This window comes from Apaloderma vittatum, unplaced genomic scaffold (genome assembly GCF_000703405.1).
Source record: "Apaloderma vittatum isolate BGI_N311 unplaced genomic scaffold, ASM70340v1 scaffold3260, whole genome shotgun sequence".
In the NCBI taxonomy this organism is placed as follows: Eukaryota; Metazoa; Chordata; class Aves; order Trogoniformes; family Trogonidae; genus Apaloderma; species Apaloderma vittatum.
The window spans coordinates 1-17,526 of record NW_009692720.1 but is presented as its reverse complement, the minus strand read 5'-3'; the positions used below and the strand labels follow the sequence as shown (position 1 = coordinate 17,526).

Genomic DNA, 17,526 nt, shown 5'->3' with positions numbered 1-17,526 from the left:
TAGATAAGCTACGTGGTCTGGTGGTGCATAACAATTGGTACTTTTTTTTGTTTCTACAAACAGCGGAACCAATTCAGTTCACAAAGAGCATACAGAACATTGTAGTGAGTGAACACCAGTCTGCGACCTTTGAGTGCGAGGTGTCTTTTGATGATGCAGTTGTGACATGGTATAAAGGCCCCATGGAACTGAGAGAGAGTCCCAAATACAGCTTCAGAAGTGAGGGTCGCTGTCACTATATGACTATTCACAACGTTACTGCGGAAGATGAAGGTAAAAATGCATGCAATATTTGTGCCAACGCCATTCTTTTATGTGTTTTTGTTGTCTGCTTGTGTTTTGTTATTGTTAAAGGCATATAAACATCAACATTCTTGACTGTTATAGGTGTATATTCTGTAATTGCTCGTCTTGAACCAAGAGGAGAAGCAAGAAGCACTGCAGAGCTTTATCTGGTAACCAAAGGTTAGCAAATTTGCTGAATAAATTTGTGACCCTAGCCATCTGCAAATTTGTGAGTTTGAAACATGATTCTGGAAAAATAAGTAGTCCTGAAAGAAATCTAATATTCTTTTGCAGAAATCAAACTGGAGTTGAAGCCACCAGGTAAAGATCATGAGCAAGACTGGCAAGTCTGTACTTTGTCATCGCTTTAGTGCATTGCCCTGCTTTATTTTTTATTTTCAAATTCTTTTTTCCTTATTATAGGAAGTCAAATCTGCACTGTGAAAAAATATTCCTCATTCATAGATATAAGGAATTACTTATAAGTAGTGTCAATGAATACTGTGAAAAAAACCCATCAGAAATCAGTAATATTAATATCTCTAAGTTCCTATTTTGTACAACAGGTAAAGCAACATTCCATAAACCACAAGAGTTTATTTTCTCTTTCAATGACTGAGGAAGAGAACAATGATAAGGTACCAGTGAATAAATTTGATATGTTCTCTGCACAACTGGAAAAATAATTAAACAAAAAGGCAAAATGGGTAGCAATCATCTCCTTATGATATATAATAATTTTCTTTTCCGAATATTCTTAAGAAAATCCAAAATGGTGCAATAATTATTTAGAAACAAAATGAAACAGTGTAGAGTCTGACCAGACTGAAAGATTAATGCAACTAGATGTGTACTCTTCAGCTAGGTTATTCTTGAGGAGCAAGCGGCAGTCCTTGTGTGCTAGATAGAACAGGAAAGATTAAAGACATGTAACTGCTATTCTTGGGGAAAGCATATTCAAATTTAATTTTTTTTTAGTAAATTAAACATTTTGATTTTCTAGATGTTCCTGATGCTAAAGTTGCAGTTCCACCTCAAAAAACAGCTGAAGGTAGGGTAACAAACCATACCTGTTCCATAGTGCTCTTTTATGTCTGTGCTGAAGCAGCATGCCAGTGGGAACTTCAGAAAAAAATCTTATGACAGCTGAGTTTTCATTGTCTCTATACAAGTATAACATGAGCAAGGCTTGGCTTGGATAGGCTTTTTTCACTGTGTTGGAGGTGAAAACTATACATAGGTAGTGGTAGGAATAAAGTCTTTTATCTTAAAAAGACTTTGTCCTTTTCATCTTGTTTTTCTGTCAGTCTCTTGTTCATTCAACCTTTTATTTCTCTTTCTCTCTTCTGATCATTCTTTACTTTCACCTTTTCTTACTTTTACAAAAGAAATTTCTTTCAAACAAGCTGTCTGAATTACTACCCTTTGGGGAAAAGAAAAAAAAAAAAAAAAGGAAACAAAACCAAAACCAAATACTCTTTTTAAAGCCATACAATGGATATGGATTCTATGTTTATTGTAAGTGGTCTCTCCCCAGGCTGGGCTATTGGACTACAGGCTACAAACATTACTTATTTACGATTAACCTTAGAAGTTCAATGTTCTTTGTTTCATTTCCGGGGTAATTTGGTAAATGCTTAGAGTGGCAGCAGGAAGGGGAAAATTTGTATTTAGATGAATTACTATCAGCAAAGACAAGAGAGTGACGGCAGTAAAGAAAATAAAGCTGAGTCAAGGCAGACTCAAATAAAGGTAGACTGGAGATTCCCACTCAAAATATATTCTTCCAGCTGCAGTAACCTGTCAGAGTGAACGCCATCTTTGCTTTTATTTTGCGGCTGCAATAAAACAATCCCATCTATTTTCCAAATGCACTAGGATTTTTTTTCTTCAGTTACAAAAATCGTCATACTCACATTTTATTCTAAATATTTTGTTTTTCCTACAAGCTGCCCCTATTCCTATTCTTCTACCTCTTGTTACACCACCAGAGGAGAAAAAGCCAGGTAAAAATGCTTAAAGTATTTGGACAGTGTATACATGTTTCATTCTGACTGTTAGTTGTTTGCTTGTTTGTCTGTTTGGTTTTTTTAATCTAAATTTTAAAATATATTGGTTTTAAGCAGAAATAAAGGTTCCAGTAAAGAAAGTCCCCAAAAAGGTGGTTAAAAAAGGTCCTGAAGAGGTCCCACCACCCAAAGGTAACTTTTTTCCTCTTTTAAAAAAACTTTTTAAAATAGTAAAATTACTTTGTGGAAACAAGGTAATTTGTTTTGAATTACCCTGAATCAATCAAATCAGTTTGATTTTCAACTTCATGTTAGAAACATACACATTTAAAATTCAAGATGATTACGACTGCTTAAAAAATAATCATTTCTTTGAGCCATCTGTGAGGGTGAAATCACTTCATTAACTGCAAACATCAATACACCTTCCAAGTTCCAGGCTATGATATGAAATAATATTTTTTAATTTTTTTAAGTTCCTGAGGTCCTGCCAGAGAAGCCCACAGAGATCAAAATAACATCCATGGCAAGGAGAGAAGAGATTTATGAAGAAAAGAAGGAAATACATGAAAAGCCCAAAGAAATTTATGAAGAATGGGAAGAAGATTATGGAGAAGACCATGACTATTATGTCAAGGAAGAAGGCTATGATGAAGGGGAAGAGGAATGGGAAGAAGCTTATGAGAGAAGAGAAGTGTTTTATGAAGAAAAACAAGTAATTCATGAAGAAGGTATTTTAATTATCACACCATTTTTTCTTCTGTTTTCTCATATTTACTATTAAGGCACAATAATTTTGAGCCAGGCAACATTTTTTTTAATTTTTTTTGGTTGTTGTTACAATAACTTGAACCTTAATCTGCTGGCAATTGATAAGGATTCTAGTATGGCGAATTATAGATGCAGATAGAAATTGGCACACTGTAATTTGTTTGCCAATGAACTTTTCAGATTGGGACATCTTTAAAACCTATCATGAGTTAGTAGTTTGTGAGGCTGTGTGTCAGTTTTAGTTGCTTGTGTTATTTCTTCTACCGTTTTCTTGTATTCTAGAAAAACTTGTTTTACGTTAAATATCTCACTCATTATTTGCTTGATGTTAACAGCTGAACTTTTCAATTTCTTGCATGCTTTAGCTGTATTGGCTAGTAGTAACATATTCAAAAACAGGAACAGAATTTGGCTCTGATGAGAAAACATCAAACCTGGAAATAAGCAGAAAATTTTAATGCAACAATTGGATCTCCAAAACTCTGTGTGTTTTTCAACTTCACAAACTGATACTGGCATGACTAATACCTTTTGTGTGTAACAAGCCTCTAGTCAATGCATTTTTCATCATTAAACAATGCTGTTGTTTTTTAAGCGGTTCCTAAGAAGCCCGTACCAGAGCGAAAACCACCAGCAATTACAGCTGAAAAGAAGGAAAAGAAAGAAGTAACAGTTCATAAAGGTATGACTTTGCTGCAAAACTAATGGAAACATGCAGATTAAGATCCCTCATGCATAACCTTCAAGCTATACTACAGTGGTTATTCACTCTTCCTTGAAAAGGACAGAGTCCTCTTTATGTTCAACAGCAACATGAGCAAGGCTCATGGCAACTCTTCCTCTTCTCCTACCTCATAATTTTGAGCAGAGAGAATAGTGGTGATGGTGGCTGAAACAAACCAAGAATTGCTGCCAAAATCAAACTAAACTTCAGTTATTTTTTCCTTTTTGCTGTACATTAACCTTGGGCTTGGCTGGTGCTATTGAGCCAGTGAATGCTGCATTTCTGAGAAGTGAACACTGCATATCTCTCAGCAGAGGATATTTCACAAGTGCCTTTACTGCCTCTGTTCACTACCAGTGAACAATATCCTGAACAATGCACAGGATGCGCAAAGGTTACAACATCCTAAACAAGGAAATAGCCAGTTCTACCTGCTTTGTGTCTGGAAAATAATTTGCAAGATGATTTGAATATACATATCTGAATCACTTACAGTTGTCAAGAAACCTGTTGATGAAAAAGTGGAGGTGACCACTCAGAGGGTTGCAGAAGAAAAAGTCAAACGAGCTGAGGGTAACTACTCTTTAATTACCTTAATGTCATCTTTACATGAAAGTAGTGGCTATTGTTACTTAGCTGATCTGCATATGCTTTGTCTTCGTTTAACATGGGCCTGATCAATTTTTCAGTCTTTGAAGCATCTAATAAAAGCTTCTGCGAAACTGTATGAAAGGAAGATGAAAAGCTTTTTAGGGAAAAATACTAAATGCAGATGCTAACTACCAATGCTTCAAGGAAGGAAGTGAGTGTAAAGTTGCACTGGGTGAAACAGTGTGTTTCACTCTAAGCTGAAGATGTGAAATCCTCAGATTTCCATCTTGACCTGTCTACCAGGATGTCTTGGTTAATTGTTCGATTCTGAAATAGATGCATCCTTATTCTCTTAGTAGCCACTTCCTCCTATATAGCATTTCCCATTCTGCAGCAGGGGTCTGCTGGCTGCAGTTCAATAGATGTCAGGATATAACCTGTGTACTAAACACTGAGTTACCCAGCCCCTTTAGAAGGTAACAATAAAAAGAAGCAAACGCATTCCTTCTGTTGCTTTGCTTGATTCCAAGGAGCCTGACTTAGCTACTGAATTAGATTATGTTTGTCTTGTTTGTTGTATTTTTAACAACATTGCTAGATAGCTGTAGACTTATTTTGGTCCCTTTGCTAAATACGTGATTAAGTAACAAAATTTTAATGCCAACAGTTACCAAGAAAGTTCTGCCACCCAAACCTACACCAATGATCATTGAGGAAAAAGTTATGAAAAAGGAAGGTACAGATCAGCATCCTTCAATTGCAGTTTACATTTTTTTTCCAGAACTCTGTGTGTTCTTTTGCTTCTTGTTAATATGTGGGCCTGTGTGTATGTACCTGGATCTATTGTCTTGTTGTGACTACTCTTAGTGTGTGAATAGTGTGTGTAACATGCTTTTATCTTTCATAAAGTCTTGTTGCTGGTCTTCTGATTCTTGTTTAAACAGCCTACAAAATATTGCAGTGTGATTTAGCGTTTTCTTCATCTACTCTGCCTGCTGGCCTATGCTTCATAATAAGTAGAATTTTGGTCCAGTGTTCCAAAATTTCTTTGAAGAACTGCCTTTGGAATTATTTTGATATTCGAGTTCCAAAAGCCTGTGCATGCATGTATTTTAAATTTTTGGGTTAAAGGTGTCTGTGTCTTTAATCCTTAACAAATACTAAATATTATGCTTGTATGCTTGTTTTGAGTTGTTGTATTTTAGAATACAAATACTGACTGTCTAAATATGTCCAGGACTTAAATGTGCAGAACATATACAGATTCAAAAAAACCTCACATGCTGACTGCCGATAATGTGGATCTAAAGTACAAAATACTAAAACAAAATCCTATCTTTAAAGTACCGACAGTAGAAACATGGACTGTTTCAGAAGAAAAGGTGTCGGTTTCTGTCCACAAAGAAGAAGAGTATTCATATGTTACAGGTATGTACAAAACCAAAAATCTGTGCACCCAAATCAAAAAAATCTTTCAATCCTAATAGATTTTCTTTTAATGTATTTTTATGCATGGCAAATTACATATTTAGACAAATCTGTCGTTCAATATGCATCGCTTCTTTTTGTTCATTGTCTTATGTAGACTCACTTTTCTTAAAATTAATAGATGTCAACATTTCAACTATTTTGTCTTAACATTGTTTAAATGCTTTTCTTTGAAGAGCCAACAGAGCATGAGAAAACAGTTGAAGAAAGATTCTTTGAAGCTGTTTACCCAATTGAAGGTAGTTTGATTAAGAATGAAAGGCTCATTTCTCAATATTTAATTTTTTAAAACAATCTGAGTCTGTAGTTAATCAAAGTTCATTGTAAGGTTTGCACATGCTGTTGGTTTTCTGGATGATTTATTTTTATGCATTAGCATACATATTTCGGTCACCTTTGTGTCCTGGATACGCATAACGTCTTCTTAAAAGTTTTTCGGATTTACTATGAATATTGATATTTTCTATCTCCAAATTCAATATCTTCAAAATTCCTATTGTAGCGCATGAGGAGGTTGAAGAGGAGGAAGAAGAAGAAGATGTTTCTACAGAACTGGAGATCTCTCGCGTTGAAGGTGAATGAAATCTTTGTATCATCATGCAATCTATTTTTCTGAACTTTCAAGTTATCTACCTGTACAACTCCTTACCCAAAGGATAACATATCAGAACAGACATTTTTCCATCTTTCTATGGCTCTACTCCTAAAAGTTCAAGCCCTTCTGCATTTCTAAATCTAATTCTTCGTCACCACTTTAAATAACTCTTCAAATAGCTTTTTTTGAGATGAGTATATTCTATCTGTCTGATAAAACAGCATGTTTTTCTATATATGGTGTTTGCTAAACCAGTGTTGAAAGTAGTCTCCTGTGATTTACTAAATATTTTTACTGTTCTCTAAGTGTTCACCACTTATCTCTTTAAAGTGCCTGAGACACCAAAGAAACATGTTCTGGAAGAAAGAAAGCCCGTTCCTGTCTCTAAAAAAGAACCTCCAGCAGCTAAAGGTATTTCTACTGCCCTAGTTAAAAAGAAACAAACACCAAAACCAAAACAACAGAACAACCAACAAACAAATTGTCTTCCACTGTGATTTTCATGGCTTCTATGAGTACATTTTTAAATTTACTCTCTATGTGGCTTTGGTTTTGCATTATCGCCATAGGCATTATTTAATTTTGTGTTATCTCCATACTTTTCACTTTTTCATTTGTGCTATAACTCAGCTTAGAGCTTGCATTTGTCTCAGCTTTGGCCTGTTTCTTTCTTAACAGCCTCGTGCTTGCTGTTTGTATTTAGGTTGTGTGACTTTTGCAGTCAAGGGTTAGGGTGCTTCAAAGTGTGCAGTAATGTTAATGCTGGAATTTTATACTGTATTGTAGTGTCTTTCCTGATTAGTTCATTGTATGTCCAAAATGTTGTACAGTGGATTTTGTTGTGCTTAGCTCTTTGCTCAGACACTGTGTTCTACAAAGCAATCTTGGATTACTGAAATTTGGATCAGTGGTCCAAAAACTAAAGTTCTCTCACTTTGACAATGTTTTCCAAAGTGCCTGAAGTCCCAAAGAAACCTGTTCCAGAAAAGAAGGTTGCTGTTGTTAAAAAGGATGTGGCTCCCCCAGCAAAAGGTACATTATCTTTTGAGTGTGGGTTTTAGCAAGTCCTGTACTGTTGCACTGTTTTCCAAACTACCATTCTCTTCTCAATATAAGCATATGGGAAGTACATTCTTTGCGTGTTAGATTGTATGTCTGTTCTCGTCTAAGACAGATTTAAAAGCCTTAGAAAGGTTGAATGAATTTTAATACCTCTAAAATTCCTGAAGTGCCTATAAATACTATGCCTGAAGAAAAAGTTCCTTCTCAAAGAAGAGCCTCTATGTGCCAATGGTATACTTAGTGATGAAGCGTACATAGCTGTTCAATATCTTAAAAAAAATTTTATTAGCCTGTACGTAAGCATGCTTGTGTTAGAAATCAGTTTTTATGTGTAGTTCCCTGTGCATATATAACAGTTCCTCAGGTCAGGTAACATACCTGAGCACTCTTTCTTCAGTTAAGAAATCGATCTTAAAGCACTTGGTAGGATACTATAGATGGATTTGATTTTTAATTTGTTTTTCAAATATATCTTGTTCTTGTCTTACATGTCTCTATGTTACATGTATGCATATGTTATGTGATGTGTCTTGATATTCTTATAAATGGATTAATGACATTCTATAATACTCAAATCTTAGAAACATAGTTTGGTTATCTTTTATTTCTATCTTTAAGTGCCAGAGGTGTCTAAGAGAGCTCCGCCAGAGAAAAAAATTGCTGTTCCAAAAAGAGAGGAAGCTCCACCACCTAAAGGTACACTTAAATATATAACATGCCTTTCTTGTTATCTTAAACATCTTGTTTATGTCCAATTTTGGTTTTGATTGTTAAGTGAATCTGATTTTAGTTTTATTTCTGTTATATTACCTGTGTATCTTTTGTGTCAGTTTTGTGGATAACCGTGCTATAGATGCAGTCTTAAAAAAACATGTAAATTTAGTTACTTAATACTACTATAATTCATGTTTCTGAAGTGCCAGAAGTACCCAAGAAACCAGCTCCAGAAGAAAAAATACCACATGTTCCTAAAGTAGAAGAAGCTCCACTTCCAAAAGGTACAACATTGTTCACTCTAATATAATTTACTGTAGTCTTTAGAACATTGCATTTGTCTCAGCTTGCTCAGCTGTTGTGTTTTGCAAGCAAAATACATCCATGTGCAGTCTTTTCAAATGATACATTTCTATTAGGTGATGCTTTTGCCAGTTTTCTACCTTATGGATCCTAAAACTAAATACTTTTTTTAAGTGCCTGCAGTTCCTAAGAAACCTATCCCTAAAGAAAAAGTATCTCCTGCTGTTCCTAAAAAAGTTGAGGCTCCTCCAACTAAAGGTATGCCTTCCAGTGGAATGAAAGAATATGCTGTTTCTCAGATTATGTTTATATGTTCTGTATTGTTATCAGACATTGATTTGTGCTTTCCCTGTGAATTCTGGTGTTCTAATTTAGTGACAATGAGTCATTACAGTATGTCGTATATGTTGTGCAATACTTACAAAAACGTTATTTCTAAATATTGTATCTCTGTTATGTGTTATGTGCTCAGTACCCTTAAGCAACTCTTTGGGAACTTATATTTAGCATTTTGCAACATTGTTTCACAATGGAATTAGAAAAGCCTACATTCAATATTATTATCTTTCAAAGTGCCTGAAGTGCAGAAGAAAGCCACTTTTGAAGAGAGAGTGTTTATTACAGAAGAAAGAATATCTGTTGCCATTCCAGAGGAAATACCACCACCTGAAGGTACACCATAGTCAGACAGTAGTGGAAACCTTGTACTTTGTCTACAAGTCTATTGTTCTAACATCAAGATCAAATACACAAATTATTTTTGTTAGTCATCTTCTAAGAGTCTTGTGTTGAGCTTTTCAGAGACTTATAGGCAGTTCAGACCATCTTGAGTGCCATTTACCAGTTCAGTCTTGAATGCCAGGATCCAAGCCCATTGATGTGACTGGAAACTCTACCACTGAATACAATGATCTTCAGTTCATGAAATCGTAGTGTGGATGTATAGTATTGAGGTTATACTCCACTAGTTAGGACTGTACTCATCCATTTGACACATTCCCAGCAAAGCTCTTTATAGCCCTGCAGGGAACAATACTATTTTGGTCTCCAGTACTAGTTTCTCACGAGCTCTTTTAGTTCACATTCTCACACTCAGGAAAGGTTGAGAACAGTTGTTTTAAGTTAATACAGTTCCACAAAATATCTGCTTCAAGATAGCTGACATCAACATTTTGACTGGTTTTATATCCCATTAATGACTAGCCAGTCAAGACAGTTTATGTATTCTATAAAAAAGCATAAATGAATTTTTAAAAGCAGATATGGAAGTGTTTTTTCTAAAATATGAACATGTGAATATATATTCATATAGATACATACGGTGTTAATTTCTGTCTGTCTCCTGTAAATTAACTTCTTACCCCAGGGGAAAAAAAAACCAAACAAACAATGTTTTCCCTGATAGATTCACATCTGTATATGTGCATGTCAGGCTTCCCTTTCAATTCTTTACCTACCCTTTACCTACTTACTTTCATGTAGCTGGATCAAGGAGCAACCTCTAAGTCTCTGGCTTTTGTTTCCCCCTACCACAGTTGTTGTGATGGGGAAGACTGGGGAGATGAGGCATTCTGATGGACTGACACTTTGCCAGTGAAGGAAATTTGAGATAAAACAGCACACAATAGAGTACATAAGAATCAACAAAACACGTCATTTAGGGCAAATCGTACATATGTGTGTTACAGCACGTTCTGTATTGTATGCATATCTGTCATTGTCATATAGAACCTGTAAGAATTGGTCATCATCTTGTCTATCCATTGGTTGATCAATTGATACATCCATCCACCAAAAATACTAAAACTAAGAATTTTCTTTAAAGAACCAACGGTTGAAGAATGGGCTGAAGATGAAATGGAGGAAGTGTCTATTTCCGTTCATAGAGAAGAGATTTCTGAAGGTATGATGACAATTCAGGAATACCAGGCAAAGGAAAAAAAAATTACTATTTTATTGTACCAAAAATCGTGTGGATTAATATCTACTCTGTTCTTAAAGAAACACTTATTAGCATATAACTTATTTTTATGTCTTACAAACTTTAATGCTAAGAATGTTGACAATTTCTATTACTTGATTTTGAACAGTGTAGTAGTTAATCCTGTTTTGATACAGTGAAAATAATGAGGTATCTCTTGGTTGCTGAGAATTATCAGCTCTTCATTGGTTTTACAAAAATTCTGTTGGAAGTTCCTATTCCACCAGATTGGCTGAATGAAGTCAAATTCCTTCAGAATATCATAGTGCATTTTGGTTCCTCAGACTTGTTCATCATAAAACGACTCATAAGTTTCTTGGTGGTATCATAATGCTGTGAAGAATGGTAACATACACTGATTGACTCAATTTCAGTTACAAGTGACACTGTAGAAAGTATTTTCAAGGGACGTCTTTAGGCAAGTAATTTTGTGCGGTATATGGAAGAGAGGCTTTCTCAAAGTGAACAAATTCGAGCATTAGTGAACTCGTGGACAGAGGAATGGAAGATATTAATCTAGTTCTTCAAATACTAACCATTTTCAAATTCTACAGAAATCCAAGATGAAAGCTCAATCTCAGTTCCATTTATGTTTCTTGGAATTTTTCCATTGGCTTCGGAGGCAGTAGAATGGTTTGAATGTAGATTTTGTAACACAACAGGTGTCTGTTTGTGAAGCACACTGCTTAATCTTGTCTTACAAATATTTTGTTGCTTACCAGGGCCATAAAGACAATAATAGATGTCAAATTCTTAAACTCAAGTATTTGTTTACTCTTTTAAGTGACTGAAGAAGAGTCTTACTACGTAGAGGAGAGGGTAACTGTTCCTAAAAGAGAGGAAGCCCCAACCCCTAAAGGTATACATTCTTTTTATTACAAAATATTGGTTCTTTCCTTGTTCTGAGTGTTGTGTTGCTACTATTTGTTTATCTCCATTTGTGTTTTTTTTGTATAAAGGAAGTGTGTGCATGTTACAGTAATACTCCTCCTCCTCATAAAACTATATATTGTAATCTCTTAAAGTGCCTGAGAAACATAGGAGAGTTGTCCCTGAACCAGAAGTTCCAGCTGTCCCTAAGCAAGCTCCAGGAGTTAAAGGTATAAACCAGTTCCTTGTGTGGGTGATGTATCTTCAGGGGGATTGTGTTTGTCATACTGTCTTGTTCGTACGTGTTGATGTGCAGAATGTCTACTTCTAGTGATGAATGGTTGTCTCAAATTTTGTCTTGTGCTGTGAAAAGCATTGTTTGTGTTAACTCAGTAAAACACATTGTGATGCGGTAGACAAATATAAATATTACACCTTAATGTTCTTTCTCGTCTTCTTTCTCATCTTACTCATTTTTCTGAAGTTCCTGAAGTTCATAAGAGAGCAGTTCCCAAAGAGAAAGTACTTGTCCCTGTGCCTAAAAAAATGGAGGCTCCACCAGCAAGAGGTATATCAGTGGTTTGGTTTTTTGCTGCATTTTGTATTTCACATATGTTCATGTTGATAAGAAATATGTTTCACATATCAAACGTTTTCCACATTAAATATATACTTATGTCCTTTTGTCTACAATGTGTCCTGTGTTGTCTTGATGAGATTTTTTATATTATTTCATCTTTTTTCTTATGCCTGTTGGCAAAGTCAATCAAATTTTCTAAAGTTGCACAATCTTTTTTAAGAACCTGTAGAAGAACGGGTGCCCACTTTTGAGATAGAAGTTGAAGAACCTCCATCGACCAAAGGTAAACAAACTGAGAATATTATCATCATGGAGATTTTTTTGTTTGTTTCATTTTGCAGTATTTGTCCTTAGGCATTTTACTTAAATTTTTGTTTGTTATTATCTGTAATCTCTGTCTGGATCTCTCCTTTCTTTTTTACTATTTAGTCATCTTTGTTCTATGCCTGTAAAGTCCAGTGCACTCTTCTGCAATGTGTCATTTTTGTTGCTGTTGAAGTTTACTTAGCTTTTTTTTTTTAAAAAAAATCTGTATTTCAAATATTGCAATTAAATATTCTTACACTTATTATTTTTAAGTGACTGAAGTGCACAGGAAAATAATCACAGAAGAAAAAGTTGCAGTTGCTAAAAAAGGGGAGGCTCCACCGAAAAGAGGTATATAATTTTTCACAACTTCACAAGAGAAGTCTCATTTCAGAATACTGATTTATATTTATAATGTCTAATTGTCTAACACAAGCTGTAATGTTCAGTGTTTGCTGTCTTTTTTTTGTTTGACTTGAAGATATAACGTCTCTGCATTTGTGTTTTGTCATTTGGTTATGTTCATAAACTTATTAATTCAAAACATTTTAAAATAAACTTTTTTAAAAATAAATGCCAGCAGTGCCCAGGAAGCCCGTGCCAGAAGAGAAAGTACCCGTTCCAATTTCACGGAAAGTGGCAGCTCCACCAGCTAAAGGTATACAAGTTCTTCTGAAAGTAAAGAAAGCTTCTAAGTATCCCATGTCCATGTGCATCATACTCGCCATCTGACTGTTTAATCAAATCCCAGTCTTTCTTGACGTGATTATAAATGAAAAGAACCTTTATTTTCTCCTCTGCAAGAGAATGCAGAGGGTGACAGAGAGCAGTCACCTTCATTCCTTGCATTTTCTAGCTACTGTTTAACTTCATTGATCAGTTTGGCTGCTTAAGATCTTTGCAAAGCTGAGCAAAGGCATTTACTCAGTGAAGATGTTAATATGATCACATTTAGAAGAAGCTATCAATGTTTTATAACATTGTCGATATTCAATGAAGGACTTAAAACTTACAAATATGTCCTATTTTTCTGTGATTTTCTTGTGTTTGAAAAGTGATTTTGTTATGTATCCTGTATGTGTGATGTTCTGCAGTTTAATTATGCCTCTGAAGAGCCTAGAGGCATATTATTTCCATTTTACTTTCACGTCAATCCTTTCATCTTTCTTCATAATGTGTTAGTATGGTGTTTGGTTTTTCTATGTTTTGATTTCTATATCTGTGATTCTAATATGATTATGTATTATTTTAGTATATATTATTTTAATAATTAACTGTATGTCTACTGTTACTAAAATTGCCCTTTGTTTCCATGTGTCTAATTTGTCCAGGGAATTTATTCCTGGAATCTTTTGAAGACCAGTAGTCTTCAAAATACTTCATGCATATCTAGCTACTATGCATTAAAGCTTCTGCTGGTCATTTTCTCTCTTTGTTTGAATGTCTTTATGTGAGTATGTCTTGTGCAATTATTGTGTTTGTTATAAGTATCTTTGCTGTGTAAATGTGTACTATTTCTCTGTTTGTCCATAAATCTTTCATATGAACATCAGAAAGTGTGTGATTTCTTTTAGAATTTAGTATTCTTACAATTACTGTCTTTGAAGTGCCAGAAGCACCAAAGAAAATTGTCAGAGAAGAAAGAATATCCATTGCTGGTCCAAAAAGAAGAGTGTCTCCACCACCAGAAGGTACTTCTGCCTGTGAACAGACAATACTACCAAAGTCTCAAGCTTGCTTGTCTCGCACTGTTCTTGAAATTCTAATGTTAGAATCATAGAATCATTTAGGTTGGAAAAGATCCTTAAGATCACTAAGACCAACCATTAGTATAACGCTACCAATTCCACCACTATGTTCAAATATAGTCCCAAGGGAAACTAAAACAAAGTCTTTGAGAAACACTAGAGACAGGTTTTCTTTCCAATTATTCTGGGAACAGAAGATGACAAAAAATAACTATTAGTTTTCTATGAAACCCCAAATATAATACTTATTATTGTACATGATATTGCACTGGCGGAAAATATTAACATTAGACTCTGTCTCTGAAGTACCAGCAGAAGAGGAACACTGGGCTATGTCAGAGGAGGTATCCGTTTCACTTCACACAGAAAAGGAGATTTCATACACAGGTATGAATGGACTAAACAGATTCTATGTCCAAGTTTGCATCGTCATCTACTTTTAAAATAAATAAATAAGCCAAGCCAAAACACAATTTCCTGTTAGGTGCAGATAGCCAATTTATCCTGAAAACGAAGCTTGTAAAATACCACAGGACAGTATTCCATTTTCACAAAATGCCTATACCTTTCCTCCTGGCCTGTTGCTGTTGTCATAGCGGGAGCCCGACCATTTCACTAGGTCATCCTTTGCAATTCTTGTCCCCTCTCTGACCTCTGAGGGGAAACAGGCAGGCGTTTCCTTCATTTGTGTTACCATGTTTTCCTCTTCCCAAAAGAAATCTTGTCCTTTCCTGCTCTGTGACAGCAATTCCTCACCTAAGTCTGAATGTCAACTTTGCCTCTGCTGTTGCTTGCCTGGCTGAGACACTTAGCACAGTCTCATGTGTTGGACCTGCCTGCTCAAGGGCTTTGAACAAAGTGCACAGCTTTTGAAGAAAATTCATTGCTCTATCATTTCTGGAGGCATTCTGTTGATGCCCACAGGATGCCTCATACTCACTTTTAGATCTGCTGCTGTTGATAAACAGCATTATTATATTCATATCATGAAAGATTAGTACAATCACTCCAGTGAGAGGTTAAATAATCCATTTAGTCTCTCTACTGGAGAATGATGGGGGAACAGGCAGATCGTGAGAGCTAAGAGGAGGATGGAAGAAGATATTTGGTTTTCTGTAAGGCAGGGGTAATATGCTGGCTGATCTGGGGAAAAAAAAAGGATCAGAGCAGAAGGATGTTAAATGCAATTGTTCTCCTGTGGGATACCACACAGAGATGGTGGAGCTAGCATAAGGAACCTGAGCTGCCTGGCCAAGGGCACTCATGCACAATGTAGATTTTCTTATAAATCAACTAAAGTTACCAGTTCAAATCAGTTTTAGTTTGAGATTTCAAATGCAAATATATCTGACAATTACAATTAAATATCAAGCAGGTCTCTGAAAGAAAATATTTAAAGAGCTGGTCAGTCTTCACATTGCCCCAAGAATAACACTGATTTAGCAAGCATTAAAATTTGTGGCAGCCACTTATCTATGCTCACTCTAGCTTATCATGAAGAATGTAGGTAGAAATTCCCAAATCTGTCACTGACAGAATGGATTCCATCTCTCAAAAGGTCTCAAATCTATTAAGAAAACGCTGAAGTTAGAGAATAACTTGTCAAGTCTAGTAGTCTCTCAGATGTTATAATGCTGGAGTAATTTTCTGTGCAGTGCCCACTGAAGCTGATTAAAAATCTTCCAAGACACCTATCACAGAAGACGACTCATGCACAGCTGTTCTGAAAATACGATGCTTAAACATAGCATGCGTTCTTACTGAGTAAATCCTAAATCCCAACATATTCACACCTTAATCTTCTTGCTTTTATAGAGAATGGCTCCTTGCCATTCCAGAACAAACAAGCCACTTGTTTGTAAAACAATTGGCAGAAGAAAAAAAATACCTTCCTCACTGAGTAATTAGTTCTTTTGCCTTCAATTAGACCAGAGCTCCTATGCATTGTGAGTCACTCACAAAGGTTTTTATGTGCTCCCTTATCCTCACCTAGAGTTTCCTATGCAAATCTCTCACTGCCAGTGATTGTAGACCCTTCATCTGTTACTGAGGTGGTGGAAAGTGTCACTGCTCTGCAGAGGGGCTGCCTCAGAGGGCAATAGGATTTAGTGATTTCTATAATTGGTTGGATTTGGATTTTGAGTTCTGTCCACTAGCAAGCTTAACTTTACTGCTGCCAGCAGTGAATGAAGCAGGAATCATATCAGTTGCTTATATCGAGGTCTTGAAATGTTTTTGCTCTTTAATTGAATAGTAGCTTAATGACTTCCATAATTAAATGTCCAGTGTCAATAAGCGCGCTAGTCTTTTATGCATCAGCCATGTATTTGTACATTTTTTTCCTTGCCAAGAATATTTTTATTCTTAAACAACACTTTTAAAAATTCTTAAATGCAAATATACCGTATCTTTTAAGTGCCTGATGTACCAGAGAGAGCTGTCATTGAAGAAAGAGTACCAATTTATCCTCCTAAAAAAATGGCAAGACCACCAGCCAAAGGTATACTGAAAGAGTATTGAAATAGAGTATAAATGTTTTTCGTGTGTTGTATGTTCCATGTGCAGTGAATACTGATTTGTTTTTTATGGAGTGTTCTTCCTTTGATTTAATTTTTATTTGTCTTTGCCCTGTGATTCTTAATATTAGTAAGGTCTATGTACTAAATTTTAAGATTCTTTTAACTGGTATCTTTTGAAGTGCCTGAAGTGCGCAAGACAGTTGTCCGAAAAGAGAAAGTGTATGTTGAAGTTCCTCAGTATGAAGAGGAAGAAGAGATTCCAAAATATGAAGAGGAAGAAGCCACTAGATACGAGACAGAAGTAATCCATTACGAGGAGGAAGTTCACCATTATGAAGAAGTTAGTCACTATGAGGAGGAAGTTCCTCAGTATGAAGAGGAAGAAGTCACCCATTATGAAGAAGAAGCTGCTTACTACGAAGAAGTTCCTGAATATGAGGAGGAAGAGGCAGAAGTTCCCCAGTATGAAGAGGAGGCGCCTCCACCAGTTAGAGGTATTCTTTCATTTTAGGATTTGTGTGAGAAAAAGTACCATCTTTTCATTCTGATAATACATATAAGTCTTGTTTTGAATATGTTCCAGTGTGCTTTATAGTGTGCCTTTTTTTCAAGATGTTTTGTGTTTAGTATACAGTGTAGAAAATGTGTGATAGCTCTTTAATACTGCCTCCAGAAATTTAGATGTTCCATGTCATACATGTTCATTCCTCTTTCATATGAAGTCTGTATATCTCCCTAGGAAAATTTTACTGAGCTTTATTTCATCCTTGTCTGGAGCCCCATTTTTGTATCAGACTGTGCTTTAAAGCACTTAGAAATGTTTATGAGAATTCTGCAATCACAGTCGAAAACGTGTTTATCTGGATAAGTAGGTAAGGTACTTGAAAATAAGTTATTTAGGAACACAGGCTGCGCTGGGTTCCTGCATTGACCCTACAATTGTTGCTTATTTATTTCTCAAATATATAATAATTATATAT

General features: G+C 35.5%; 1 protein-coding gene across 1 annotated transcript in view; it reads left to right on the top strand.

Annotated features, from left to right (window-relative positions):
• Window positions 1-17,040, top strand: part of LOC104270468 (titin-like) — a gene marked incomplete at its 3' end in the record, with an annotated part of 104,495 nt that extends 87,455 nt beyond the window's left edge. Inside the window, 24 exon segments of the mRNA XM_009864887.1 lie at window positions 64-273; window positions 388-465; window positions 580-606; window positions 1,289-1,336; window positions 2,235-2,291; window positions 2,412-2,486; window positions 2,771-3,025; window positions 3,661-3,747; window positions 4,285-4,362; window positions 5,048-5,116; window positions 5,725-5,808; window positions 6,045-6,107; window positions 6,371-6,442; window positions 6,794-6,874; window positions 7,418-7,495; window positions 8,144-8,221; window positions 8,443-8,523; window positions 9,116-9,214; window positions 10,368-10,445; window positions 11,308-11,382; window positions 12,194-12,256; window positions 13,854-13,970; window positions 16,444-16,527; window positions 16,726-17,040. Coding sequence (XP_009863189.1) covers window positions 64-273; window positions 388-465; window positions 580-606; window positions 1,289-1,336; window positions 2,235-2,291; window positions 2,412-2,486; window positions 2,771-3,025; window positions 3,661-3,747; window positions 4,285-4,362; window positions 5,048-5,116; window positions 5,725-5,808; window positions 6,045-6,107; window positions 6,371-6,442; window positions 6,794-6,874; window positions 7,418-7,495; window positions 8,144-8,221; window positions 8,443-8,523; window positions 9,116-9,214; window positions 10,368-10,445; window positions 11,308-11,382; window positions 12,194-12,256; window positions 13,854-13,970; window positions 16,444-16,527; window positions 16,726-17,040 — 2,352 coding nt within the window.
• Between the last annotated feature and the right edge of the window lie 486 nt (window positions 17,041-17,526).